Genomic DNA, 27,887 nt, shown 5'->3' on the forward strand with positions numbered 1-27,887 from the left:
GAGAGAGGCGGAGTGACCCAACATCTTTTCGAACAGTAGTAAGATGTCCAATTCTTTCATGACTAGCTTTGCTCAACTGTTTTTTGGTAATGTTTTCATGTGTACATAATTGTGTGATGTTGTAAAATAGTACATCAGTTTTCAATGTGTTTTTTGAATGGATTTGGCTATTTTGATTGTGGAACTGAAATGTGTATAGCACATTTTTTATTAGAAAATGTTTAGCACATTTTTCTAGGGGTAAGCACCATTTTTTTTAGTGTTTAAGTCTGAGCAGTACACTTTCGGGCTTAGTGCTGGGCCATGCTCAGGCTTATGGACTGCAGAAAATTCCGGGCTCGACTACATCGGGCCTATCCCCCGTCAGTTTTTATGAAAAAGAAAAGGCAGTGCGTATATAGGAAGAAAGGAAGGTTTTGGAGGTAAGCGGGGGAAAGGCGCTTTTCAAAAATTTGGAGGCTCCGTCTTCTTCCCCACCTTTCCGCTTGCCTGGACGCGCGCCGCCGCTGGTTTACTTCCAAGCCATGGACAGTTTCTGGTTCTGCTTTCGCGTTTCCTTCCAAAATTGTCACATGATTAATGCTCACCTCCCCCTTCCAACAATGCAAGAAATCAGTGACTTCCACACGCGATTTCTTGTTTATCTAGTCTTCGGTTTCTTCAAAGGCACCATTTTGCCTCACACGCAATTTCTTGAGCCCGTCCACCTCTCCCCTCCATCCCACCCGATCCCCCGTGCTCGAGCTTTTGCCGGAGTCTCCGATGGATCCGGAGACAAATCCAGCCCCAGAGGAGTTGGTCGCCGGTGGCAAGAGGATGGTAGTCCTGGAGGGGAGCAGCGCCGGCACCGTGGTCGGGGGTACCGCGGAGACCGATGGCGTCGGTGCCCAGGAGGTAGCCGCCGGACCAGAGATTCAGGACTACTTGTGGACCTGCCACCAGGTGAGGTTCTTCCTCCTCCCTTCCTTTTCTGTGTTGATGGATCGGATCTTTCGAGTTTCGCTTGATGTTTGTTTCTCTGCCCCAGTGCCGTCAGAGGAAACGAGATCACCCGGTGACTTGCAAAACGGTAGGAAAACGCTGCCCCATGAAGTACTGCGAGCGATGCTTGCTTACCAGGTAATACAAATTAACTTGACTTTGTGTGCTGTATACGGATGATTTGGTATTATCTTACTCCCTCCATTTCATAATTCTTGTCGAAATATTACATGTATCTAAACGCTTTTTAGAAATAGATATATCCATTTTTTTGCAAATTTGAGACAAAAAATTATGAAACGGAGGGAGTATATGCTTCCCTGAAGTTGCGACACCACACTTAAGGTCTTATATGCTTCAGTGAAGTTGCCACACCACACTTAAGGACAAGTGTGATTTCAAGGGTAGTGGAAATGTCAGGTACCGGGGGGAGACTATCTTCTTTTGTACATTGAATTTCACTCGCTATACAACGAGGGCGAATTGCGCCCACGGTTACAGCCAACGTCCATCCCTGCCTTCGGGGATTCAAGTAGAAGAAGAAAAAAGAAGATAGCTCAGTAAATGGCATTCAAGTAAAGTCGAGAAAGAGGCCTTGCTTTCGCACAGGAAGGACAGAATCGACTCGGATAAGTAAGCCCTATTGAGGGATTAAGGGCTCGAGTACGATTAGAGCGCCTTTTTTTCTGCTGCCTAGGCTGACCATTTTAAATAGGGGGAAACAGGAGACTGTAGAAGATGAATATGGCTAGTCTACTGCTACTGTTTGATTGCCAATCCTTAGACTATAGGGATGAAGCAAAGGAGCATAACCTACGAGCAACTATGCTTTAAAGCAAAGAAATCTATCGAAATTCTCATTCCAGTCCGAGGGAGTAGTACATCCTAGCGAAGATTGGATGGCCAGGATGATATTTCTTTAATCTTCTGTGTGGAAGCCACTTGCGTTGCAAATCTGTGGCCGCTATTGTTTTCACCTTCTACTATTGAAGATTTTACTGCTTTCACTATTACTTTTGCTGCGGAATTGTTACTGTAGTTCTTAATTTTGAATTTAATTGTTACTATGTTCTTATTTTTGAATTTAAACCGTAGGAGAGACGTGATTCCCACCCGACAGTATACATATATAGTTTAATTTTCGCAAAGTGAGACACCAGAATGCGAAATTGGGAGGTCGAACCCTGGTGCACAGCCTGCATGCCTCTCTGGCTGACCACCCGAGCTGAGATAGGCATTGATCCATTCTACAAGAATTCAAAGCAATATACTTTAATTGCAGATACATATATATGAAGCTCCCATGTTCATATTATTCCCCTTTGAGTATTTATTCTTGTTGTTGTTCTCGACAACAATTAGAGTAAGGGGTGCCAATGCTCGATGGCACGAGTACGGGGATAAGGTAGGGCGTGTACACCGGCCTTATAGCGAAGGTCGTCGTACACTTGGACAAGTTGACACGTCGATGTTTTTTGAATAGGTTCGATCGACTCTGCGGGTGCGACTTAATCCTATGTTAGGAAAGGCTTTGAGGGGGTTGTTAGCCTAGGGCTTGGGCCGAGCAGATCTTCCCAAGACACCTTTCGGCGAGAGGTTCGTCGGGGCCACCTCGTACTTGGACTGAAAGCGTCTTTCCAAGTATCGAGGTTAAGCTACCCTCGGAACTCTAACCCAACCCCTCCTCCCTCGAGTCCGGGCCGAACGCGTCTTCTCGGATCTCGAAACTAGAGCTCTTTGCAAGAGGCTCTAGCCCTCTCCCCTTGAGTTTATTCAAGTGAGAGTGAATGATGCATGCTCCCATGGGGGGTATTTATAGCTTAGGGGTCCATAACAAAAGACCATGGCTACCCTTGAGGGAGAAAGAAAAGTGGGGGCAAAATGGTAAAAGTAGCTCTTTTGGTCCATAGCTTTTGTGTGCACCATGTGAGAAAAGTAGGGCTTGGTCCATGGTCCACCATGGACTAAGGGCCCCATCCTCTCACTTTTCTTGCCCCCCACTCTAGCTCATTTGACCTTTTGACCATGGTATGAGAGACTTGACTCGTTGACTAGTCTTTCTCTGCCACGTAGGATTGACCGTGCCACGTAGGTGTCTTTGACTCGTGCTTGCAGAATGTTGACTTGGTCGTCGCCACGTAGGATTTATGGCCCGGCCCATATAAGGGTTTTACTTTACTACAACAATTCTTCTCTTAATTTCAATGCCAGTCCTTTCCGGGATCCGACAAACAGGCTGTCATAGGTAGTCATACGAGAGCTTGTCTACGGGTTTTTTATGGTTCTCTTTGCTTAACAGGTATGGAGAGGTTGCCGCCGAGGTGGGGGAGAAGGAGAATTGGAAATGCCCGAAATGCGTTGGTGATTGCAACTGCAGCAACTGCATGTGAGCCATGCAAAGCTGATATAGGATGGTGCTCAATCATGTCGGATTATGTATTTTTTGTAAGGTCTCGTTATTTTGTTTGGCAGGGTGAAGAGAGGTGAGTCACCGACTGGGAAAATCTACCGTGCTGCCAAAGCATCCGGGTGCTCCTCTGTCCGGGAGTTGCTAAATAAGGGAAAAGAAGCTGTGGCTGATGCACTGAAGTTAATTGGTACAGAGAAGGTACTAGTTTTGCGTTGCAAGTCTTCGCTGTATCAAAAAATTGTTCAATCTCGTGGATCTTTGTTTACCAGTGGAACCCTTTTTATTAACAAGCAGGGCAACCCAAAGAGGGCCTAAGGACAGACGATCATGTCGGTGAATTACCAGTTGAAATAGTTCTACCCAGGGGTACTCTGCTGACTCACATTGCAGGTGTAGAGCTGCGGCCTGAAGATGTCGGCCGTGCCATTCAGTTTTTGGAGTTCTGCGGCTCCTTTGGGGAGGTAATTATAGAAAACAATTGATAAGCTTATTTATAGTATGAAAGTTACAAGCTAGTGCAATAAGATGTTGTCGTATCTGGACTTAAATGTCTCCCAGTTTGACCAGTGCAATAAGATGTTGTCGCAGAAAATAACGGCTAATATAATTACTAGTTAGATAGTATATATCTAGAGGCTTCAAAATTCTTTGTGATTATGATTCATGTGTATGCAAGTGCTAACATCTCTAATTATCTGTATTACCTGATTTCATGTACCTCCATAAATGTCTATAGTCGTCTTAAATTCATCTTATATCTCTAACAAGCGCCATAGAGAAGTTCTGGGTGTGAGAATGAATATGGGTCTGCTGGTGCAGCAATTGCGAATCATTTCGTGTTGCATTGATGCATCAACTCCTCACTTCAAAGCTGGTTTGCAGTAGCTAGTTATGGATACTTAGATTGGTTAATAATGTTATTGAGCACAAAAAGTTTGTTGGCATTAGTCTAGTATCATAGTCATGTTCCCGTTACTACTGTACTGTGATTCTCAATTTTTAATCAAAAGAGAGTTTCATTTGCAACAGTTGACAATCTGGCACCAAACTTAGAGTTTAGTTTCCATAGTTTAAAATATTAATCTGTTCGAGTGTTCCTTCTGTATTTTAAATGGAATGATATATGTGGCAAATGATTTAAACAGATTTTTCAAATAAGGAAGGAGCAGGCAGAACAAATTCTCAATGACATAACTGGAGATTTTGAAGACCGGGTGGTGCCTTCACTTGTGGCGAATCTGCACATTAATTTGTTTTATGTCATCCAAGAAGACAAAGAAAAGAAGTAAATGCAATCATAGTTGAGGTTTAGCAGTTTTTTTTTCTTCAAGTCTTGTTAGTAAATGACTGAATAATGTAATTTTGTTCACAGGCCATTGATTTATTCAGAAGATGGAGATAAATGGATTATTGACATTGGCAACTATTTTAGTGAATCGACACTTAAGTCAGCGGAACTGCCGTTTGGCTGTTTAAAGCAGGGGTTATTGGCATACAAAAATCTGAGCCCTTCTTCTAAGCTGGATGTGCTGAATGTTCCGTGCGATGAGACCTTATCTTCTGTGTAAGTACTCCCTACCATATTTTCTGCACTAGTTCGCCCCGCCATGGAAATTTCATATTAATTATATTGTATATTTGTTCAGAAATTTAAGGAACCTGATTGTCGAACAAGTGGAAAGGGCAGATGAGAGGAAGTGTGAGGCCAGAAAAAAAATCTGCGCTGCAACAAACAGGTATTTATCTAGGGAGTTTTTCTTTTCTCTAATCATTTGGTTGACAGTAATGGAACCACACTTTTCTCTGGTTTCATAGGAAAAGGAACTAAAGAAATTCAAAAGTGGCATGGATGAAGAGATGGTTTTGGAAGGAGGAGAATCTGCTACCAATGAGGAAAGCAATAACATAATTTCTAAAATAAATGAGGCCAAAGAAATCAAGCAAGCAGGCATGAATGGTCTGAACTGTGGATTATACATCTACACCTTTCCTCATTAAATTTGTTTCGGCTTTCTGCATATTTCTAGGTTCACCATATGTTAAATCTTGCACTTATGTTTAATATATCCTTCACACTGCAATTAGTTTACCATTCTTCATCACTTTTCAAGATTTAGCTTGAATTTGTATTTAACAAATGTTCGAGGCTTATTTGTGGTACTTGATATGTGTGCATTCGGTTTAAGAAAAGATTCGATACAGGTACGATGATATTGATTAGGCAGATGGGTAGTAAACGATACCTCAATATGGAAACATAAGGCACTACAATGATACCAAAATATGTTCCTTGGTACCATAATGCTAAGTAGGGACTTTTCCATCCTTTTTAATGTCAACCCAATCAAGAATGATGTCCCTTGGTTAACTTATTTGTGTACCTACCTTTGTTAGCTTTGTTGTTTGTATCTTCTTTTTTCTTTATCTTCATCATAGCATCATGGCACCAAATTCTCTCTCTCTCTCTCTCTCTCTCTCTCTCTCTCTCGTACTGTATTATTCGTGGGTTCTTTCCCTCTGTCTTCATCATAAGAACAATCTTAAGGTAATTTTCTAGCTAGCGAAAAGAGAATCAAATATTTTTTTCACAAGATATCCCTCGACATATTCACTAAGTCACACCAGATGGGATAGTGTACCATGGGGTAAATGGGCTTATACTTCAAATGTGATGTGTTCTTGCATTCTATAGAGAAGAACATGGGGCGTACCTCCGGGCCCCTTACAAACATCGACCATCTATGTCGATACCCTGCCAACATACGAGAGGTCTTTTTTCCCAGGCTTTTGTTGTCGACATAAATGGCCACACAAACTTTTCTGTATCTTTCCTTACGTAGCTAACATTGCTGTTATTCTTGACCTCTCTGTTCCTGCGTTGTTGTCAACCACCGGGATGGTCAATGCTGATGTGATCAACCATTCGACTGAGGTCATTGATGTGAGCATTTGCTTTGGTTACAAATTTGTGATGCAATAGTGGTCTGTACCAATGGTGATTGACAAATTGTCCTATCGGAGAAAGAAAATGTGATGGTGTTCTACGAGAGTGACAAATGGTCCTATGTGTGCACCGCCATAAATAGCATAGTTGCTGAGTGCCAGATTCTTTGTCGAGTGCATTTTGTCAGATACTTGGCAAAGCCTCTCCCTAAACCAAGTGTCAGCGAATACACTCGGCAAAGGAAATTCACGTGTGACATGCATGGAAGCAATAGATTCAGTAACTAGCTTGATTTTTTTAGCCCATGAGTTCAACTTATATGTAAGTTCAGTATCTTCCTTGATTGAAGCATCTAGACTCTCTTCCTCACTTTCCAACAGTGTCTTATGACCTTCCTACGCATATCTGTCATACCTAACATCTTCCCCTTTGTTCTCCTGGCCCATATGTCACTCCCCATCTTTGTCATGGCAACACATTGTAATGTCTCTGCGTCTTGTCCTTCTATCAAACACAAATCTTAGTATCTTACTATTGAAGTGTATAAATGGATTGCCTAGCCTTTTCCATCTGATCGGTCTTTTGGTTGCGTTGGCTAGTGCATGAAGCTTGACACTTACAATGTCCCTACCAGGACAGAATAGCATTATTGGAAATCTAGGGTAAGTGAAGTGTAGCTATGCTGGAGCTAGCTCACTGCTAGTGTGTTTGTATAGCTGAAATCAAGGTCTGACGTCTGAGGCATTCAATATTGATGAACCCATCATAATTTGTACTAATTAAAGCGGCGGGAATGAGATAAACTCTATTTCGTATTGATCAACTGCATCATATAGATCTAGAAAAATCGCTGAAGAAACATGTTATGATGCTAATTAAGAATCTTGTTCAGTCTGTTTTCTTTTATATATATGATGCAAATATTTATTTTAAATTGGAACAGAACTAATTATTCTTTCATTTATAGGCGATAAATAAGAAACGAAGCACTTTACTATGAACCTCACATTATCTTTCTTCGACAACATTGTTTAATAAAAGTTTGACCATGAAGAGGAGCATTTCATACTATTCAATTTATGAGTGTTATTACATTTTTTTCATTCAATGTATCATTTACTGGCATTTTTTTGTTTTTTTATCTCCGTCATTAGCACAGAACAATAGCATCAAGTATAGACTGATTGGGTAGTTTACCTCTTGGAACGTTAACTAAAATGCTTAACTTGGCCCCTTACCTTTTAAAGCATACACTGTTTGTTTATCTATTATGTATATTTTGTATGAACTGAGCCTAATTCAGTTGTTGGGAGGTGTGGATATACGCCACCTAGGTTTGAGTCTCATTGAACTCTAGAATTAGGCTGCCTTTGTTATGCTGGAAATCAAAGATGCCTAGGTTCTCTTAGTTATTCTTGTTTTTTTGTTATGCAATGTGTAAAGGCAGTGACCTTTGTCTAGAAAAAGGGCAGCTAGTTTTCTTTTACCAATTTTCTTACTATACCACTCAACGGTGGCAGAATTAAATGAGCTACAAGATGTCCCTAGGACCAAGCTTATCATGGTAGACAAAGCTGTAGCATACTGGAAGCTGGATGGCTATTGTGATAACAATACATCAATTATGTGCCAAGGTTTTTTGAAGTTGTTATGAAATAGCCTTTCACTTTTACTCATTTGCACTATAAAAATAGAGAATACTAATATCATGTTAATAGCAGAATTGGACGATAAAAATACAATGATGAACGAAAGCAAGTGGTTCATGTTCACTGAAGATGAACAAAAAGTATTTGAAGATTATGTAACCACAAGGTAAAGAGTTTATCTTGCCAATTTACTTTCATTAGTCCGTCTTTCCTAAAGTATGTATACTTGATATTTCAGTGGTTTATGGCAGCAAAGTTTTGTAGTTACCCCTTCTGACATTTAATGTTGCAGAGCCATTAATTATGGTAAAAAAACGTGTTTGGTATTGTCTTTTCATGATTGGCAAATTGACATTGAAGTAATGAATTATTGAAGCATAAGTGCATAGCCCTATGAAGTAGGATCCTAAGAAAATTGAAATGTAAATTTTTTTATCTTGTTTAATGTGCTGTCAAAAGATTTTCCTCAACGGCACATTCTCATATATTCCTGCAAAGCAATAGCTGATACTCACCATCAATACTATTCCTTATACTTGTCACCCACCTACCCACCACTGCCCTCACCTGCTACTGTGATCTGATACTTCTATAACCGACTATTTTAGCGATGCTGGATGTCAACTATGGCTAGACGTGTTCCACCATCCCATATAGAGAACTAATAAGTTGAAGAAATTTTTATAACTGTAGAATGATTGGTGGTTCTTTTTAAGGTGGTTCTGATTTATTTGAAAGGATTCTCCAAATAAGCATGGGTAGAAAAATTAATAACTTGGGAGTGCTTGAAGCTGTGGTCTAGAGCCTCTAAACCGATAGTTGATGCCTTTGTTTCATGGATTTGTTGTTCCTTGTTTCCTTTGGAAAATCTAATGCTTAAGGGCTATGTCTTGGACATTTGGCCTCAATTCTTTTTTATTATAAAAACTAATTATTATTAATCTAGAGCCTAAGAGATGTTCTCTGTTTTCTTCGCATAACAATATTATTAATCATATATATACTTTTGGTAAAGCTCTGCCCTCCTTTCCACATCACAAAAAGAGTTTTCTATAAACACTTATGCATTCAAGCAAGTTGTACTTTGAACCTTATGACCTTCTAGCTGATGATGCATCATGTCCTTTTTCTTCACTGTGTAGAACAGAATGTTTCGACCTTCTTGAATTTCTTTTGGGGTGAACATATTCCTATTTCAGACTGGGCTGTATTTTTCATTATTTAGAAAAAAAAAATCTGATAAGTTGTACCAGTCTAGTTAGTTGGCCTTTGTTTTCTTCTGAACAGATATAATAGTAAACATTTATTATTGACAAAGCTCTTGGCTAACCGTTATCTTGTTTCAACTGTTTAAAATAGGTTGCAAAGGAAGCGGAAAAATCATACCCAGGTGTAATGATCTACTGATCTCAATCTGCTGGTCTCTAGTGGGTTAAAGGTATTGATTTGTCCTTTTCATGCGCCTTCTTTTGTGTGAGTTTTAACCACATTTTAATTCAACAGAAATTGAAATGACTTCTCTTACAACGGCACCATCACTGCTTATATTCTAATGAATCCTCCAGCATTGACCGTGTTGCCGTGTTGGGCCTATCAAGTAACAACCTGAGGGGTGTTCACTTAAAAATTACAATGCCTGTTCTTGATCGATTTTTTTTTACCTTGCCCATTATATAGCAGGAAAACTCTGGCGTGTTGAACAGAATATTTACCAATCCTAGTATATTGCTACTGTAGTGCTGTGGTCCTAAAATAATACTTTGGTAGTTAATACTCCAACTAAGCATGGAGCATGCCAAACTTAGTCAGTCATCAGACCAGCTAAGCATTTGTGTTCTCTTTTTCTTAAGATTAGTTTGCTATAAGTATTCAGTCCACTGTGAAGGAGCTGCGGATTCTTTTCATTTTTCTTCAATGTTCTATTTTGGCAGGTGGATGGCACAACCCACCCTATCTGAGACCTGGGAGCATTTGCATCGTAGAGGCCAGAGGCAGATGACAGTTCCATTATAGGAAAGTTATATAGTTACAGAACAAACAACAATGGTTGAAGATTTGGTCACAACATTTGAACCCGAAGTATATGTCATGTTTTCTTCCTGGAACGCCAAAATCCTTTGTAACACCATCAACATTTTATCCCCTAGATGTTCTACAATTAAGGGAATGTGGTACATTAGCTCTTGAATGCGGTATAATCAATTTTCCCTGTTGTATAATTAATCTTTGCGTAGCAACAAATGGCTATTTCCAGTCCTGAACATGAAAACTTTAATTTGTTTTTATTTTCTATTGAAAAAGGAAAATTCAGTACACTGAACTTTAATTTGGTATTATTTTCCTGCTTAGCATTAGCTTTTGAATGTGGTACAATCAATTTTCCTAGTCGTATAATTAATCTTTGCGTAGCAACAAATGGCCATTTCCAGTCCTGAACATGAAAACTTTAATTTGGTATTATTTTCTGTTCAAAAAGGAAGATTCTGTACATTGAACCATTGAAAGATCTATGAAAGCTTCTAGAAAGGACTAGCATGATACCCGTGCATTGCTACAGACTAAAAAAAAAATACACTGACACTACATAATTAAAGACAGTGTTGTACAATAGGCCTTATCTTAGACTATAAGCCACATTTGTTTTCATTTTACTTATTTGTGCCAAATCAACGAGTGATAAGTCTAAAGGTGTGACGGATTGTGCCAACGGTTGAGTCCTTTATAGGATAAAAGAGAAGTGAAGACAGGAAATGTGTCTTTAAACTACTAGCTTTTGTGGTTTGAATTATATCACCAGCGTCCATTATTCAATTAGAATAAAACAGAGAGGTTTGAGTTAAGAGTTATAGCAACTGAAATCAGTTTGGTTTGAGGTCAAGGAGAGATGCGTTGGGGGTCCTTGGGCATGTTTCTCGTTTGCTGCCTGACCCTTGAAAACCTTTTCTTTTTTTGGCGAAGAGACCCTTGAAAACTTGATCAGGATTTCATAGCAGCTGTCCAAAAACAAAAAAAGCATGAGCAGCCGTGTAACAGCACTGACCCCGCCCGCCCTGTTCAGTGTTAGTGTGAATCATAGAATGCCCCTGGGTTCGCAAAATCTGGCTTCTAGTTACGTTTAATTCAAACACATGTTATGTCAACTCAAGGTTTCAACTACTGATGTTTGTGCTTTGCTAGAATCTTCTCTTGATCTGATGGCAGGACTCTGCCAGTTTACTTCTGTAGTTCTGTCATTCTGTGTGCCAAAATACATAAACTGATGACGACATTCACTCAATATTAAGCTCGGAATGAGATTTCATAATTTACGAGACATACATCATATCATTCAATCCAAAAAGATTCATCTCAATTTACATATGGATAACAATTTCAATGCCAAAGAACTTAACTAGTGAGAATATTTTGCTTAAGCGGTATCTTTAATGGAAGTCTTAATATATGTGAACAAGTACATGAAATTCTGACAAGAATATAAATGAGATTTATCAGCATCCGTATATAACTCACTCTGCAACCAGCACCTGATAAGCATCTTCGTGATCAAAAGGCCAAAGCCAAAATGAGGAAAAGAGAGCAAAAATCACTGAGCTAGCTATGATACTTCAGTCATGGATTACAATATCACCAGTTCATCTTAACAACCAGCTTTCAAACTCAGAACTGATGCCCCAAATAGCTAAATTTAGAGGACCTATAGCATTCACTGTCCACAGCATCCAACTTCACCGTGGCAACAAAGAATTAGGCAGAAGGGCACTCCGTTTACTCAATCTTCACAGACGAATAAATCAGCCTGGTGAACATGAAGCATGCATAGAATCCAATTGTACCCGTCAAGGCAAAGAATGCATATGACGCGATAAGCATGTATCCGAAGTACAGGACAGCTGACACAAACTTTGTAATTTCCAGCTTAGTGAAGAAGTAGAAGGTCGCATACAGGAAGAGGTACAGGGCTGAAGACCCTGATGTCAAGTACGACCTCCACCACCACAGGTAGTCCTCGCTGCAAAGCTGGAAGTAGCAGAGCACAATCGAGATCTCGGCACATGTGACAATCAGAATCAGGAAGACTAGGAAGAGGAACCCAAAGATGTAATAAAATTGATGCAGCCAGATGGAGGTCAGGATAAAAAAGAGCTCAATGAACACAGCTCCAAATGGAAGGATCCCTCCAATCAGAATTGAGAAGATTGGGTTCATGTACCAGGCCTGCTCAGGTACCTGCCTAGGTATCTTGTTTGTCTTCACAGGGTCTTCAATGGCAGGTTTCTTGAAACCAAGGAAACTCCCAACAAAAACTAACGGCACTGAGATACCAAACCAAAGGAGGACAAGGGCAAACATTGTGGTGAATGGAACTGCACCAGAGGACTTCTGCCCCCAAATGAGAATATTCAGGAAAAAGAAAATGGCGAAGACACTGCCAGGGAAAGTGAAGGCTGTCCTCAATGCAATGTTCTTCCACTCTGATCCCTTGAACAACTTGTAGAGCCGAGAAGAAGAGTAGCCAGCAAGCAAACCCATGAATACCCAAAGCAAGAGCATAGCTGTCATCAGTCCACCTCTGTTGGATGGAGAAAGGAAGCCAAGGACAGCAAAGACCATGGTGACAAGCATCATGCCAAAAAACTGGACACCTGTACCAACATAAACGCACAGCCAGTCGGAGTTTGCAGGAGGCCTGAAAACATCACCATGAACAAGCTTCCATCCTGTTTCTTCTTGGGCTTCCTCTTGAGTCTCAAGCTGGTTATACTTGGAGATATCCCGGTAAAGGGTTCGAAGCATGATCATTGCAACCATTCCGGAAAGGAAGAGAACAATCATGAGAGAATTCACAATGGAGAACCAGTGGATTTGGTCGTCCGTCATCAGCAGATAGCTATCCCAGCGAGATGCCCACTTGATATCACTCTCCTGCAGGTTGATAGAATGGTTTAAAGAATGAACAAACATAAACAGCAGCATACAAGCTCCCCTTAGTACACACTAAAAAGTGCAATAGCAAATACAATAATTCAGTACAGTAGAGGCATCTAAAAGTTTGCACTTGGAATTCTGACCTTGAAATCCACGTCGTACGTAAATACAATGTCTTTGCCAGCTTCAACCTCCTGAGGAGAATCAGACGATGTAATTATTCGTTTTGCATGAGGATCACAAGTGGTCAGGCGGGTCTTCTTGTCATTCCATTGTCCTTCATACTCGTGCTTAACGCTGCAGCATATGCCATTGTTTTCAGTTCAAATCTAACAGCTGGAAGGATGTCAACATCCAAATACTTCAAATCATCATCATAAGCTCAAATGTACCTGTATGGTTTTACTTCAAAAGCCACTATCCTAGAAACATCCCTTTGTGCATCTCTGTGATATTTCACCGTAAAGGACAAATGATTGTGGATGAAATACTTTTCATCCTTACTCTGTTCAACAAATGGAAAAAGAGAAAACGTACATGGCTTAAGAACTTTGCATTTAGACAACATTTGATCAATGCATCATAGTTAAACTCACCCCCGAGTATTGCCCTTTAGCTCCAACATGGAACCCATGCTGATAGAAGTAAGCGCCTTCTTGATCCACTCTTTGAATAGGAACGACTAGAGGTAGGTTGTCAAGAATCCTGTTGGATGTAGAAAATTAATGTTAAGACCAATTTATAGAAATCAGTAAACATTTTGACATCCAGAAACTAACTATAACATACATGTTCACACGGTACTCATCTTCAATCTTTTCCTTGAGAACCTTAGCTTCTTTCTCCCCAACTGAAATCTTGCAGACTATCTGACACATCTGAGGCTCCCTCATTTCGAACTGGAATACATAGGTGCAACAAAGTTTACTAAGGCCAAATGTGCAAGACATTGATAAAAAAATAATGGATAAGAGAAAGAACAAACCACATATGGGGAGTTCTCAATGCGATCACCACGAAGAACTTCACCCAGATTTTCAGCACTGTCAACTATAGTATCTGGCTTGCAGAATGGGAGAGAATAGAAGGAGTAGGGAAGTTGTGTCTTAATTGAAGTCAGTTTGTTGACTTTCACGGGGAGAAGATCTTTCTGCAAACATAGAACAGTAAGTAAGAATAGTAAGAAATATAAACGCAAAAGTTAACAACTGCACACACACAAAACAGAACCCTGTTAACTAAACTGTAAGATAATGAATTGGTCCTCCGCATGACACAACAACTCCGCCCAACACTTCGAAGGAAAACGACGATATGTTGGGTATGAATTTTTAGCCCAGAAGAAGAATGCAGATCTTTTGAGATTATAGTCAACGACTGTTAACAATGTTGAGAACGGAAAGTCACGTCTGAGATTTACAGCTTATAAAAGAGCAAATCTGCATTCTATATACACTATTCAGTCCTCGAAAATCAATCGGGCAACTATATAATGCACCGCGATGGCATCACTCCAAGCATTCACGACCACGAATTATCCTCCACGTTCTCGTCAGCCCACATTCCGGCATTCCGCCGTCCATCTCCGCACACTGACTACAACCTAAACCCCGTCACCCCCAAGACAACATGTTCATTCGTCGCAATGCGCGCGTAGATTCCGAGCGAAAAGCACACTCCTTCTCGGAATCCACACAATCCCCGCAACACCTACATTGCGAGCGAAGGTCACATCTTAATTCAACCCTGTGGCACCGCACCACCCGTACCCAGATCTCGGAGAAACCCAACCGCGCGGGGCCAGATCTGGGCCGCACCCTACCCACCTAACTAACCCCAGATCCGACCAGACAAGGTTCCGAGCGGCACGACACGCGGGGGAGATCAACGCAAGGAGAGAGCTGCAAAAGGAAGGAAGCCCTGTAAGGCAGTAAGCACGGCGCGCGCGAACGTACCTGGTCGAAGTCGTTGGGCGCGACACCGGGGAGGTAGAACCCGGCGGCCGGGGCCGCGAGGCAGAGCACGACGAGGGCGACGGCCAGAGCCGACGCCTCCGCCGGCGAGATCGCCATGGGGGGCACGGAGGTGGCGGGCGCGCGCGCACGGTTCACGCTGGCCGGGTGGAAGACGAGAGGGAGAGTAACGAGAGAGGAAGGAGATGGCGCTTTTCCGTTGCGACGAAGTGGTGTGTGTTTTAATGGAGGCTGGCAAGAATAAGATGAGCAGCAATATTATTTGCTAAGTGTCCCCCGCGAAATCTCCCATGTCCCAAACAGTCATTGGCATGTGGGCCAATATTCTGGGCTCCGACTGGTTAGACCCACCTATCAGTGAGCTGGTTTATCACTTTGGCCGAAGAATGCATCTTTTATTACCGGTATTCGAGAAGAAAAAAAGAATCCTTCTTTTGGGGAGTATATTTCAAGCTGTGATGGTAAAAATGTATTTTAACCTGGTGAATTACAGGTAAGATACAGTTCTGCGTGCACTTGCCCTGGTGGGACCTGTCAGTTCAAAGTGCCTAGAGACTGACGTGTGGATTCAAGCGTAATGTTGTCCCACATGGCAGGAGAGGACAGAAACTTCTCAACTACGTGGGCGGCTTTGCTTGTGTTCGTGCCAAACGGGTTCGGGCAGGTGGGCCCTGCGAAACCGAGAGTCCTCCATGGGCCCGGTACGTCAGTGACTACGATACGTTAGGTACGAGGACACAGAAAAAAAGGCGTGTTGGTGAGGCGTTCTGGTGGCGGGAGCACGACTGGGCAGGCGGCCGAAACGGACTACTAGCTTCATCTCTTCCTGGCATGTGGACAGGGACCTGTCCTGGCCCACAAGTCGGTTGCAGAGTGCGATTCAGGGTTCTGTGTCTGTAGGAAGTGTATACGGAACCTGTCGGTGGCGATCGGTAGTGCCCCACTGTGTTAGGCGCAGAACCGTTGAATTTCACCGTCAGGCTCTTCTATGACTGGTGGGCTCCACTTTTCTGTGACCTTGTAAAAAAACTCGAGAGAGGATTTTATACATGTGAAAAGTGGCCGGTCCCGATGCTCTGACTTCGGTCCTAAAATTGATTTATGGTACCTCAAAGGTGCAGGATTTGAAGCACTCTGGCAGGAAGGGTAAGTTCCAAAGCCACTTAAAAACTTACCCGAAGGAATAACACCGTTTGGATTTCGTGCGAGCGAGTTGGAAGCCACGATTAACTGACAAACGACGTGTGCAGCACAAATATATGTGTAGCACAGATGGGCCGTACGTCAACTCGGCTGCACATGCCGTGTGGCAAAAAGACAACAAAAAAAAACTCGCCTGCACATGCGTTGATCCCTGCTAATAGTCTCACATTATGGAACTTCCCACGTGGGATGGGTCTAAAAATAATCATCGATAGATCTTACTCCTTCCCTCCGAATAAGTAGTCCAAATAGTAAAGACTTGCTTTCATTCGTTTTGCCAAGATTTTTTACTAGCAGTCATTACATCGACATGTGGTTTATGTAACAAGTTATATTCGTATATCCAAACAATTTAACATTTAACATAGGCTTTATATCTTTAGGCGGAGAGAGTATTCAAGATAGGTTCTAAATATAAATCGCATTCAAAGCGGCTACTTTCAGAAACCTGTCTATCACCCAAGATATTATTTATTGGGTGAGGCTATATCTCAGTCGTCCGATTTTTAAGCAGAAGGAAAATTCCTGTTGACGAATCAGGACCATTAGATTATTATTTACATTTCATCTCACTCTTTTTTTTTCATCGTCTGTTAAATTTTAAAGCACAAATCATGGCTGAATAATCAACTTGTCTCTAACTAAAATCAGCCGATTTAGATATAACAAACCGTGATTTATTTTATGAATGGAAAAACTGTTTCGGATATGGCTAGTCCAGCCCATGCGAGCCAGGACGGAATCACACCCGTCACAACTAGAGTTGTAGCCCTGGCCCATTTCCTCCTTGGTATTAATCGTCAATTTTCCTGGTCCATCAAGGTGTAACCTCAGGATTGGCCGAATTCAGTGTAACCCCTGTAACAGTCCAGTCCAGTACATGAGAAAGCTAGCCCAGTCTTTAGACATTCTTAGCTCTGACACTTACGAGAGCTAATGGTAGTTATCGCGTTTTCCTCAGAAAGAAAATATATCACATGTTCTGCTTCCTGTGTCTCATGTTAAATGTTTCAAATTTGTCTAAATATATATATATATGTATATCTAAAAAATATCTAGATACATGTAGTATTTCGACTCTTCACGTGGGACGGAGGGAGTAACATTTAAAACAACTAATATCGGACACTCCTAGAAATTCTCGAGGATTCCAACTTTCATAGCAAAGCATTACACAAGTAGGTTCGAAGATTCTGATATCGAACTTGAAACTTGACGTGACAGTGGCCGAGGGAACATCATAGGCACGGAAACAATAGCAACAACAACGTTGGCAATATGCTGTCAAAAAAAAACGTTGGCAATATGAAGGAACATTTTTTTTCTTCTAATTAAAAAACGAGGCAAAAATTTGCCTGTTTAATTAAATAAGAGGGAGTCAAGAAGTGAAAAGGCCAACACAGACTCAACAACAACAGAAACTGTCAACAACTAAAGACAAGGTATTAAAGTGGAATTGGATTGGGAGCTTTCTGCGTGGTTAATAGTCCAAATAGTTTTTTTGTGTTGTGTCTTCCGTTCTGTGTGGTCAATAGTCCAAATAGTTTCTAATCTTTTTTCTCTCGTGATGTTATTCATATGTTTGAATCATGGTCACGAGGGTTAATAAAAAGTTGAGGGCGCTTCTCATGGTTGGGGCTGCTGCTTTATGTTGGACAATTTGGTTATTGAAAAATGATTGTGTTTAATAGAAAAGATTTAACTTCTCCATTGCAGATTTTATATTCTTACACTCATTGGCTCCGTATTTGATCCACTCTCATCAAACCGGTGGATCGCCAGTTGGTTTTGATGGCGTGCAACGAATTGGACCAAGTGGTCAGGGACCTTTTTACCCACAACGAATGACGGTCTAGTTTACGGGTTGAGTCTACTTAGAGATGTAAGTTTTTCTTTCAATTTAATAACTATGTTTCGCTCGCACTTTTTTGGGCTGTGCGCGGTTTGAAGCAGAGGCCGGGAGTGTGTATACAACATACATTTTCCTTGTAGGCTTGCAGCCATAAAAGAAAAGAAACTCAAAATTCAAGAAGAGGAGAAGAAAACAAAAACCCAGATGCCGGCCAGCATCATCATCCCGTCTCGTCTTCTCCACCTCCACACATCCAAAACCCAAAATCCAAAGCCCTCCTCCCTCCTCTCTTCCCTTACCCTCTCAATCGAGACTGCAACAACGAACACAAATGCAAACACCAACCATGTACACGTCCATGGCAGCTCGGGCAACGTCGGCGGCGGCGAACCTCCCTGCACCACCACCAAGGCAATGCTACTACCACCTCCTGCCACCCGCAGGTCGCCGCTCCGTGTGGGCGCTCTCCGCGTCCCCGAAGAAGAAGAACCCATGGCTGGACCCGTTCGACGACGGGCCCGACGAGGACTTCGACTACACGGGCGTCTACTCAGGCGGCAAGCAAGACGAGGATCCACGGCCCCCAGAAGACCCGTCAAACCCCTACGGCTTCCTCCGGTTCCCCATGGGCTACAACCCGGAGCTCGACAGCCTCGCCTCCAAGGTGCGCGGCGACGTGCGCCGGGCCTGCTGCGTGGTGTCCGGCGGCGTGTACGAGAACGTGCTCTTCTTCCCCGTCGTGCAGCTCCTCAAGGACCGCTACCCCGGCGTCCTGATCGACGTCGTGGCCTCCGCCCGGGGCAAGCAGGTCTACGAGATGTGCAAGAACGTGCGCTACGCCAACGTGTATGACCCCGACGACGACTGGCCCGAGCCCGCCGAGTACACGCACCAGCTTGGAGTCCTCAAGAACAGGTATTATGACATGATCCTGTCCACGAAACTGGCTGGCACGGGCCACGCGCTGTTCTTGTTCATGTCGTCGGCTCGCGAGAAGGTGGGTTACGTTTACCCCAACGTCAATGGCGCCGGCGCCGGGCTTTTCCTTACTGAGATGTTCAAGCCGCCCACAACCAACCTCTCCGATGGGGGATATAACATGTGAGAGTCGATGATCTTAGCATATGCATTTGTTTGTTCTTCTCTGGATAATCGGCACCGTAGTTATGCAAGAGTGTTTTGCTTGATTATGCTAGGTACCAGGAAATGCTGGAGTGGCTGGGCCGGCCGGGCAAGGGCGTGCCGCAGCAGCCGATACCGCCGCTCAGGGTGTCCATCTCCAAGAAGCTGAGGGGCATTGTGGAGGACAAGTACAGCCGCGCTGGCGTCGAGAAGGGCAAGTTCGTCGTCGTCCATGGTATCGCCTCTGACTCCGTCGCCAACATGACGTCCAGGGGAGACGATGACTGCCTCCTCCCCCTTGAACAATGGGCAGAGATCGCCAAAGCGATCAGGTAATTCTACTGCATTTTGATTTTGGTTCCATCTCCAGCTTTGCGTGATGTGTGAGCAGCAGTTCTGACTGTTGTGATCTATTGTTGGCTTGCAGCTCTCAAGGCAATGGACTGAGGCCTCTGTTTGTGATGCCACATCAGAAGCATAGAGAAGAGATCGAGGACATTGTGGGCAGGGAGACCAGCTACCTGTTTATCACCACTCCCGGGCAGGTAGGCTCTTCAGATTCAGGCCTCTGTTTGTGACCAAATCTGGCCTCCTGATCGATTCCCTTGCTCTTCTCTGATCCTCAGCTCACCTGCCTTATCAATGACTCCGCCGGCGTTGTCGCGACCAACACCGCCGCTGTCCAGCTCGCCAATGCCCGTGACAGGCCATGGTAAAACACATCAGATCGAGCTCTTCTTTCTGTGGATGTTCAAACGTGTTTTTTTAGGCTGTTCAAACGTGCTTTTACTTGCAAGAATTGCTCATACCGTGTTCTCTGTTTCTTGTTTTGGTATCCATGTCCAGTGTGGCGCTGTTCTCCTCCAAGGAGAAGGCGAAGCTGTTCCTGCCATACGCGGAGGATAAGAAGAGCTGTACTGTCGTGGCGTCCGCAACTGGCAAGCTGGCCGACATTGACATCGAGGCTGTGAAGAACGCAGTGAAGGAGTTCGAGCCTGCTCCCAGCTTCGCATTGGCACAAAAATGATCAAAACGATAATCTTTCTTGATTGTGTTGTAAATAGATCTGCACAGCGAGCTCATCTGACCAGCGAGAGGCTAAGAGTTCAGTGCCTTGTAGCTTTCTAATTCAGCACATACACATGTTTACCTCTGGTTTGGATGGGTGAACAAAAATACCATCGTAGATAGCTCTAAAAGTAAATAAGATCCTCAGCAATATCATGAGATGATCACACAATAATACTGGAATTTAACGAAGCATGAAAATTTATGTCATCAACTGGTTCACTGCGCACGGCAGCGTAGAACTTTCCATGTTGACAAATAGTGCAGCACTTAAATCATGGTTGTATCAATAATAAATTCACCACATCTCAGATCAGCTAAAGTGTGCAATAAATCCAACCAGAACAATACAGCTAAAGAGCAGCCCACACTTGAAGGTTCTTAGTCTCCTTGTTGCTTAGCCTTGGTAAGCAATACCATACCTATTCACACTAGCGATAGGAATCTATACAAAGAGATAACTGTAAGTTTCATGGTTTTCGGAACCTAGATTCTCTGTCGAAACTTCTGTCAATCCGGTGGTGCTCCACAGAATGCCGACCCTCATCTCATATACAGAAGCTAACACAACAACAGCTCACAGAACCAATAAATATAAATACCACAAACTAATGCATTAGTCAAATCGAACCTAACCTCACAGAATTAATTGTTTTGGACAGGAACTACCGCAGAAGTATCTTTGAGAAGGGAATTCTTCATGTCATCCGGGTTCGTTACGCTGAGCAGGGTTTGTGCACTCTCCACCCCCTTCTCACCTCCATGTTCTAAAGTTGTGTCCTTAATGGACTCGGTTTCAGCAGCCTTCTGTGTGCTGGAGCTGGTTGAAGGTTTCTGATCTGATATTGAAGCCACTGTGACGGTTTGATCAGTGGCTGTCACTGCTGAAGTGATCAAAGAAATTGATCCATCCCTTGACTCATTGCTGCTTTGAAATGGTTGATCATGGTTGTGCTTACCTTCATAAGTCACAACCATATTATTTATGTCATCTGCTGCTTTTTCGACATGTTTACGGACAGGACACCCATCATGTGTGCAGCGGTAATAGCTCCTGCAGAGGTTGAACAAGAAATAAATTTCAATAAAACAATACCAAATGAAACAGCACATAGAGCAGAGAATAATAAACAAAGTTTAGAAGAAGGATGAAAGCGCAGGCTTTATAAAATGGTTTGAGCACATTAGATAATAGTCAACAGTTAAATGGATGTTAAACACTACGTCATGTAATTAGTGAACCTTATGGTATAGCTTCATTCTTTGTTACCTTAATTTGATGATTTCCAACTCTTTGTAAATAAGATTTTAAATGGCATATCTACATTGCACCACAGTGAATGATTTCTAAGTCTTAACAGATTTCAAATATCTGAAAGCTATCGAACACTATAGGGAAGGTTATTTCCAGCAGAGGAAAAAGCATACAGAACACATGTGGTAGTACGGAATCTACATACAAATTAGTTATACTGCAAATCACAGTTTATGCTAATTAATACTTGTTAAACCTGGTGATTTTGAAGAAATAGAAGTGCGATTGCAAAAACACACTGGATCAGGTTAAAAGGATTTAGTAAGCATCAGTATCAACATTAATTGCGTCAATACCAGAATCAGCTTAGAGATAAGTCAAGTCAGCTTCAGTCGTTTCATTTCCTAGCTCTAGTTTGGATTCTCAGTTTCCAAGAGAAAAGGAGTAGCTACATTTATCAAGTTAATATTTTATAGCTAAGGTCCATAAAGGCTCGTTGCTATATTATGGACCAGGCACATGCTATTAGGGCAAGCAAGAATTATCCAAGTATCTCTTTTCCTCAATGTCCATTCCTCAGGTGGAGCAAATGCAAGCCTAAGCTTGGAAACTCCTGCCATCATGGAACCACCAAGATCAGGGGTCTGGGTTCTTGACCTCCTGTGCATTGGTTTCAAAAAGAACTCCTGTGCATGACAACCCATCGTTTCTAACCACGTAACAAAATCAAGGTTCTGTGCACTGTTAAAGATCAGTGTCAAATTAACTGACACATAATCTGTAGCATCAAGGGCTAGTGGAGAAGAGGGGAGGGCAAATGAAGGCTATAGGGGAAATGACAACATGATTTATTTTCAGTATATAACAGTTAAACACATTCTTCCAATATACTATTAGGCCCCTACTTTGACAGTTAAGGACCAGTCTATCAGCTCTCTACATTTTAGAATGCTGTATACATTTAAACCGTCAGCGATTGTTAAATTTCAACAAAGAATTGTTCTCATCATCGTATTGAATCTATCACATACACAGTATTACTAAATCTGTCTTCGAGAATTAAAAAGGGTAGTTTTATAGGTGCTACTATTGATATAAATAATTACCCAAAAACCTTAGAGGCCGTCACAAATTGGGGCCAAAGTTCTTTAAAATCTTACACAAAGTTATTGCAAACTGGGTCAATCTTATAGGAAATAAAGGGAGAATGTAAGCCGTCTATAAAACCATTTATGGTACTTAAGATGGTGTTGCATGAAGCATTGAGTTTCGAAAAACATAATTAGAATCATTTGTCCAAATATTGTATGGACAGGTTCAACTTAAAGCATCATCTCAATTACGAACACCAACTAGCATTAACAGCCACCAGTTCAATACAACACTCGGTACCAAGATTTAAAAGCCAGGACAAAACTTAACCAATCTAGTAGGCTTAATAAAATAAAACTGAAGCACAAGAGATGACAAGCCTCTCTGGCTAAAAGTACAAGTAAGAAAAAGGTTAAACATGGCCCCAGGGTGGAAAAAAGGGTCCAGAACTGAAGATCCACTTTGAGTAAATAAAATAACATAATACACCAAAAGGCAATGTTGCTCATTGTCATTAGTACCACCGCAAAAAAAATATCATGTGGCCTTGACCTATATGCCATCCTCAGGGTTCAAGAAAAGCTAGACACTAGGCAGGCAGGACCCCGTGGCCCAGGAGGCAAGGATACTGTGTGAAACACAGAGATGTGGAGGGGGGCATTGTGAAGGCGGAGGAGAATGGCTTTGGCGGAGGGTGAAGAGCATAGGCATAGCGAGGGCAAAGTGGCAGCATGTCCAACCATTGAAGGAAGAAACAGAGCAGCACAGACATTGGGAAAGATGTGGTGGTCGGTGAAGAACGAGGAAATAAAGACAATTAAAGTTCATGTGGAATACTTATCTGCTGAAACAGATCAGCATAGTCCATCTCTCGTCTAATAAAACCTATTATTGCTCGTGTGGAAGCCTTATCACCTGAAACAGACCAGGACAGTCCATCTCCTGCCTAACACAAATATCTGGAGTCTGGACCATCTGTGTGTCCGCAGGTATAAGATAATTCCAGTGCATGTCTCATTGTCTTCCAGCATCAAGATTCGACAGCAACACCACAGCCTCTGCTTTGCTGGACTGCCACTGTGCACCGTGGTCGCCGCAGTTCTCTCCCTCGCAGACGGTTTGCGGCAGCACTCTTTCTCAACGCTGCTTTGTCTCCCTTGGCCAGTCACCAGCTAGCCCACCTTCTAGGCCCGAAACACGGCGGTATTGCCCCCACTGAGTGCCTAAACACTGCTAGGCTGATACCTAGTTCTGGACAGTCCATCTCTGATCTAATGCAAACATCTGGACCGTCCACCGTTGTCAACCTTCAACACTAACACCGCCTCTTCTGCTTTTGCCAGATCGCAACCACCGTCACCCCAACCCTCTCCCTCGCAGATATTATGCAGACAGTCCTATTTCTCAATTCTGCTCTGGTTCTCTTGGTCAGTCACCACCTAGCCTACCTTCAAAGTGATGAATCATGGAGATAATCCTACACTGAGCGCCTAAGCAGCACCTAGGTGGCCACCTAGACCCTTTTTTTAGAAAACTGGTCATCCTCACAACAGGTGGTTTTCCAATTTAGACGTATTTGTAATGGTACTGAGCTACCTTTCTCATAATACTACATAATAGATAATACTGTACTCAAATTGATGTTAAGTGTGCACCATCATTAAGAAATACTTATAATAGAACTAATATTCCTGTTTAATATATCCACTGTAGTAACCATGAATGAGATAGCAACACACACCTGGGGTTCGGATTTCCCTTCACAATTTTCTGCCCATACTTACGCCATCTGTACCCATCACTCATCTTCCCAGCCTGCACGATAATCTTTTGCTCTCTAACAGTTCGGAGAACTGGACTTGAGTTAGGTGTTGTGGCTTCAACTATCCTGTTAAAAAAACAATACAATAGAGAAAACGAAGTTAAGAACAACAAATCAATAAAATATGAATGAAGCAAATGGTGCAACAGTACAATGACCTTCGCTTTGGTTGCGGCTCTGCACTAGGATGTTCATCTTCAGATTTGATACCAGCATCCCCTTCACAATCACTTGAGCAAAAGAGCTGCTGTTCAGAATTTTCGACAACACTCTTTTTTAATTTATTTGATGTTGGTGTTGGTGTAAGGGATGATTCCATAATTTCAGTGTTCACAAGTCGAAATGTTTCCTCGCCTCTGGGGGAAACATTAATATGAGGCAATCTCTCTTTTACAAATCTGGTCTTCTGTGGTGGTTCATGACTGTGTGTTCCTCTATATATGATTTCTATAACACGCCCGTCAGGATAATGCTCAACTTTCTTTTTAGCCAAACAACTTGAGTTTGTGCATCTATAGTAGCTCCTGGAATTATCACTACTTTTCACTTGCTTCTGACCATACTTCCTCCAATTGAAACCATCACCCACCACATTCACAGCTACCTGATGTTGATGCACTTTTAACTCGGATGGGGATGGCCTCTCTGCGATTGGTCTACAAACATTTCCTTGTGTTACTGATGGTGCTTGCTGCAGTGGGCGAATAGCTATAGGTGTTATAGGGTGTGGAAATGGACTTGGCAGCCCTTCTGAATATGCAGATGAGGTTGGTGATTGCAATTGCATATGTGCCTGAGCTGTAACACTTGCCAAAGCTGCTTGATGACTCATTGCAAACTGACCCTAAGAAAAAAAAACAATATTTCATAAATCCATGTCTTCGTATTTAACTGGATTGCCGGTCCCTTTCCACATTAAACAGAAGGTCTATATATATGATGCATACTGGATTGAAATAAGCAGGTCCATATCTTCGTGTTTATTTAACTGCGATCTGCTAGTATGGGGACAATATGTGTATATAATAATAAAGAGCTTAAGAGCATACTCCCTCCGTTGCCTATATTGTTTTCTTGACGAGCCTTTGACCAAGGATTACTCCATCAACGTTTAACTTATGTGATACAAATCATAACCATAAACAAGTACTTTTGAATACGAATGTAATGATATAAATTTTATTTCACAAAAAATATATATTAATAGACTAGTTCTTGGTCAAAAGCTCGGTCAAAGAAAACAATATACGCCCTAATTTAAGGAACGGAGGGAGTATATTGCAACGACTAAAAAAATGAGGTGGCAAATGTACGATTAAGCCAACCGGTCATAACATATCTATATGTGTTTTGCATCGGCCAAATCCAGACATCATCCTAGAAAATTTGCAATTGCAGGGTAAGCTAAAGTTTGCAACACTCGTTTTGTAACTTGTGCCCGATGATAGGTTGGAAAACCATCATTATAACAAAGGACCTAAGTGCAGAAAACTTCATATGGATCAATGGAAAACACAATCCATTTACAGCCTAAGGATTTCTGGTTCTTTAATGGTAATAATACAAAGCCTAACCTTACCACCACATTCTGGCAGTAGCCAATGTAACTACATAAGATGACAAATCAAAGACTAACAACGCTGCAACAGTAATCATTCAAGCATTACCTAGCAGAACATGAGTTCTAAAATATGGCCACTAGCACAAACCTCATATAGGTTCAGCTTTCAACATGAGAAAACTATTAACTCCAAACTGTATTATTTTACCACTAGATACAAGCCCACTGTCAATATCTGGGCAAGCACCATTAGAATGGCACATAACTCCAAACTGTATTATTTTATCAAATATGAGTTAACAAATTGCAATTCACCTCAATTGAGATTCAAAATCTAGAATCCAAGTTGCAGTGTTTGTTTGTCCATAACTGAAGTAATATGAAGGAAATACAGTTCCTTTCTTCTTGATGTACCCTCTTACAGTCTTACTCCTCCACTGCGATACTAAAGATTTTGAAATATGGCAAAGTGACAGCAGTAGTCTCTATAACAGAAGTCATTATGGCAATATTTATAGGTATACTTAAAACACAACAGTTTGGGGGCATCTACATTGACCCAAGATGTTTGAGATTGGATTCACAGAATTTGTAAGTTGCAGTCTAGATGTAGTACTAAGGACAAATGACCTAGGAAGGGTATAGCCAATTACTGGCACCAGTCACATGAGAAATCATCAGACACACAGATATACTTGTCAGTCCTTACTGGCGAACTAACTAGGATACGCAATGCGCACTTGAAAGCACGACACACTGTTTTTGTATCGAGACTTAGCACTAGCCATGTCTCACAATCGTCTGAACTCTGAACAACACACTTACCGCAAACCCTGGAGGGGCAATGAAGCAGGGCACGGCCACCATGGGAACCGCAAGGATGGGTGCATCCGGGCTACTCCCAGGCGGCCGCCTTGTCGCCACGATCTCCGCCTTTTCCTTCTCCTTTTTCTCCACTTTCACCTTCACCGCCTCCTTAGGTTCCGCCTCCTTCTCCTTGGGCTCCGCCACCTTCACCTCCTTTGGCTCCGCCACCTCCTCCTTCTCCATCATCTCCTTGGGCTCCGCCTTGCCAACATCGCTCGCCTCCGCCGTCTCCATCATCTCCTTGGGCTCCGCCTTGCCAACCTCGCTCGCATCCGTCTCCATCATCTCCTTGGGCTCAGCCTTGCCCACCTCACTCGCCTCCGTCTCCATCTCCACCTCCTTCTCCGGCTTCGCCTCGGCTGGAGCCGACTCGGGGGGTTCTGGCGGCGGGTGCTTCTCCGCCTCGGCTGACGCCGCCTCCACGGCTGGGTGCTTACCCTCGGCCGGCGCCACCGGCTCGCCGTCGGCCATGGAAGGGTCGGAAAGGGAGGGGGAGAGGCTAGGGTTTGGCAGGGTAGGAGGGTTCGGGAGGTGGAGGAGAGGTGGGTAGGCGAAGGGGAAGAGAGAGGGGGCAACTTTTGACTGGGATTGACCGGAGCGGGGTGTGGGTAGTAAAAAGCCGCCGGGGCCGGGGGGTGGTAACAACTAACAACCGGAGGATTAACGGCAACGGCCGTTAGTGGTTAGGCTGGGGAAGCGAGTGGAAATTTTAATTACTTCCGAATTAGTACTCGACAAAGCTTTTGTACCAACGCGTAGACGCCACGCAGCTTCTTCTGTTTCTCCTTCGTCCTCTTTCCATTTCGATGGGTCTCTCTCCTGCCCCAGCGCCGCACCTTGTTTTCTAGTTCCTTTTGCTGCTATTGTAAAAAGCGGAGACGGAGACGGGACCGGATATGTCGAAGGAGAACTGAGAACTCGATCGATGGAGACGAGACAAGGTCGTTCCAGTTTTCAGGGTCTTGAGTTTTTTTTTAAAGTTTTTGGTAAGAACAGATGAGGGACAGTTCATTTGTTTTTTAGGTGGATTGGGGAACTTCTAGCAAGTAGGCCTGGGCATCCGGTAGAAATCGAAAATCGGTAGTAAATCAAGGTTTATTTTGGGATTCGGTTACCACCAAAAAAAAGATAAGAAGTAACTCCTTTTCGAAAATAAAATGGT

At 42.7% G+C, this 27,887-nt stretch overlaps 4 protein-coding genes across 4 annotated transcripts in view; 2 read left to right on the top strand and 2 right to left on the bottom strand.

Annotated features, from left to right (window-relative positions):
- The window catches only part of LOC100838188, a 47,954-nt gene extending 37,745 nt beyond the window's left edge, over positions 1-10,209 (top strand). Inside the window, exons 5-8 of the mRNA XM_010238200.2 lie at positions 5,038-5,127; positions 5,207-8,150; positions 9,344-9,422; positions 9,916-10,209. Coding sequence (XP_010236502.1) covers positions 5,038-5,127; positions 5,207-5,219 — 103 coding nt within the window. The 3' untranslated portion in view covers positions 5,220-8,150; positions 9,344-9,422; positions 9,916-10,209. The remainder of the gene's footprint in view (positions 1-5,037; positions 5,128-5,206; positions 8,151-9,343; positions 9,423-9,915) is intronic.
- A 1,079-nt stretch (positions 10,210-11,288) lies between these two features.
- Positions 11,289-15,084, bottom strand: LOC100839421 (transmembrane 9 superfamily member 8). Its single transcript, XM_003573595.4, has 7 exons — positions 14,866-15,084; positions 13,896-14,060; positions 13,700-13,809; positions 13,507-13,615; positions 13,303-13,415; positions 13,054-13,207; positions 11,289-12,907 (listed from the first exon to the last, which is right to left on the bottom strand). The coding sequence occupies exons 1-7, from the start codon at positions 14,980-14,982 to the stop codon at positions 11,750-11,752; spliced, it is 1,926 nt and encodes a 641-aa protein (XP_003573643.1). The 5' UTR covers positions 14,983-15,084; the 3' UTR covers positions 11,289-11,749.
- Positions 15,085-18,152: 3,068 nt separating this feature from the next.
- LOC100839724 (photosynthetic NDH subunit of subcomplex B 1, chloroplastic) lies at positions 18,153-20,323 on the top strand. The gene is made up of 5 exons (XM_003573596.4): positions 18,153-19,039; positions 19,135-19,392; positions 19,488-19,605; positions 19,687-19,772; positions 19,907-20,323. The coding sequence occupies exons 1-5, from the start codon at positions 18,270-18,272 to the stop codon at positions 20,085-20,087; spliced, it is 1,413 nt and encodes a 470-aa protein (XP_003573644.1). The 5' UTR covers positions 18,153-18,269; the 3' UTR covers positions 20,088-20,323.
- Positions 20,324-20,379: 56 nt separating this feature from the next.
- LOC100839101 (probable WRKY transcription factor 32) lies at positions 20,380-27,316 on the bottom strand. The gene is made up of 4 exons (XM_003571558.4): positions 26,684-27,316; positions 24,456-25,141; positions 24,217-24,363; positions 20,380-21,182 (listed from the first exon to the last, which is right to left on the bottom strand). The coding sequence occupies exons 1-4, from the start codon at positions 27,194-27,196 to the stop codon at positions 20,774-20,776; spliced, it is 1,755 nt and encodes a 584-aa protein (XP_003571606.1). The 5' UTR covers positions 27,197-27,316; the 3' UTR covers positions 20,380-20,773.
- Positions 27,317-27,887: the final 571 nt, after the last annotated feature.

The sequence above is a fragment of the Brachypodium distachyon genome, chromosome 3, assembly GCF_000005505.3.
Source record: "Brachypodium distachyon strain Bd21 chromosome 3, Brachypodium_distachyon_v3.0, whole genome shotgun sequence".
NCBI classification, from domain to species: Eukaryota; Viridiplantae; Streptophyta; class Magnoliopsida; order Poales; family Poaceae; genus Brachypodium; species Brachypodium distachyon.

What these genes read in the sequence shown, in the direction of transcription:
- LOC100839421 (XM_003573595.4), bottom strand. Translation starts at nt 14,982, where the DNA reads ATGGCGATCTCGCCGGCGGAGGCGTCGGCTCTGGCCGTCGCCCTCGTC. An exon ending in TTTGAAGTAAAACCATACAG is followed by an intron (nt 13,208 to 13,302) that starts GTACATTTGAGC and finishes CATATGCTGCAG; the next exon opens with CGTTAAGCACGAGTATGAAG. An exon ending in CGTACGACGTGGATTTCAAG is followed by an intron (nt 12,908 to 13,053) that starts GTCAGAATTCCA and finishes ATCAACCTGCAG; the next exon opens with GAGAGTGATATCAAGTGGGC.
- LOC100839101 (XM_003571558.4), bottom strand. Translation starts at nt 27,196, where the DNA reads ATGGCCGACGGCGAGCCGGTGGCGCCGGCCGAGGGTAAGCACCCAGCC. An exon ending in TTGCCCCTCCAGGGTTTGCG is followed by an intron (nt 25,142 to 26,683) that starts GTAAGTGTGTTG and finishes TTTTTTTCTTAG; the next exon opens with GGTCAGTTTGCAATGAGTCA. An exon ending in AAGGGAAATCCGAACCCCAG is followed by an intron (nt 21,183 to 24,216) that starts GTGTGTGTTGCT and finishes CAACCTCTGCAG; the next exon opens with GAGCTATTACCGCTGCACAC.
- LOC100839724 (XM_003573596.4), top strand. Translation starts at nt 18,270, where the DNA reads ATGCAAACACCAACCATGTACACGTCCATGGCAGCTCGGGCAACGTCG. An exon ending in TTATCACCACTCCCGGGCAG is followed by an intron (nt 19,606 to 19,686) that starts GTAGGCTCTTCA and finishes TCTGATCCTCAG; the next exon opens with CTCACCTGCCTTATCAATGA. An exon ending in AATGCCCGTGACAGGCCATG is followed by an intron (nt 19,773 to 19,906) that starts GTAAAACACATC and finishes ATCCATGTCCAG; the next exon opens with TGTGGCGCTGTTCTCCTCCA.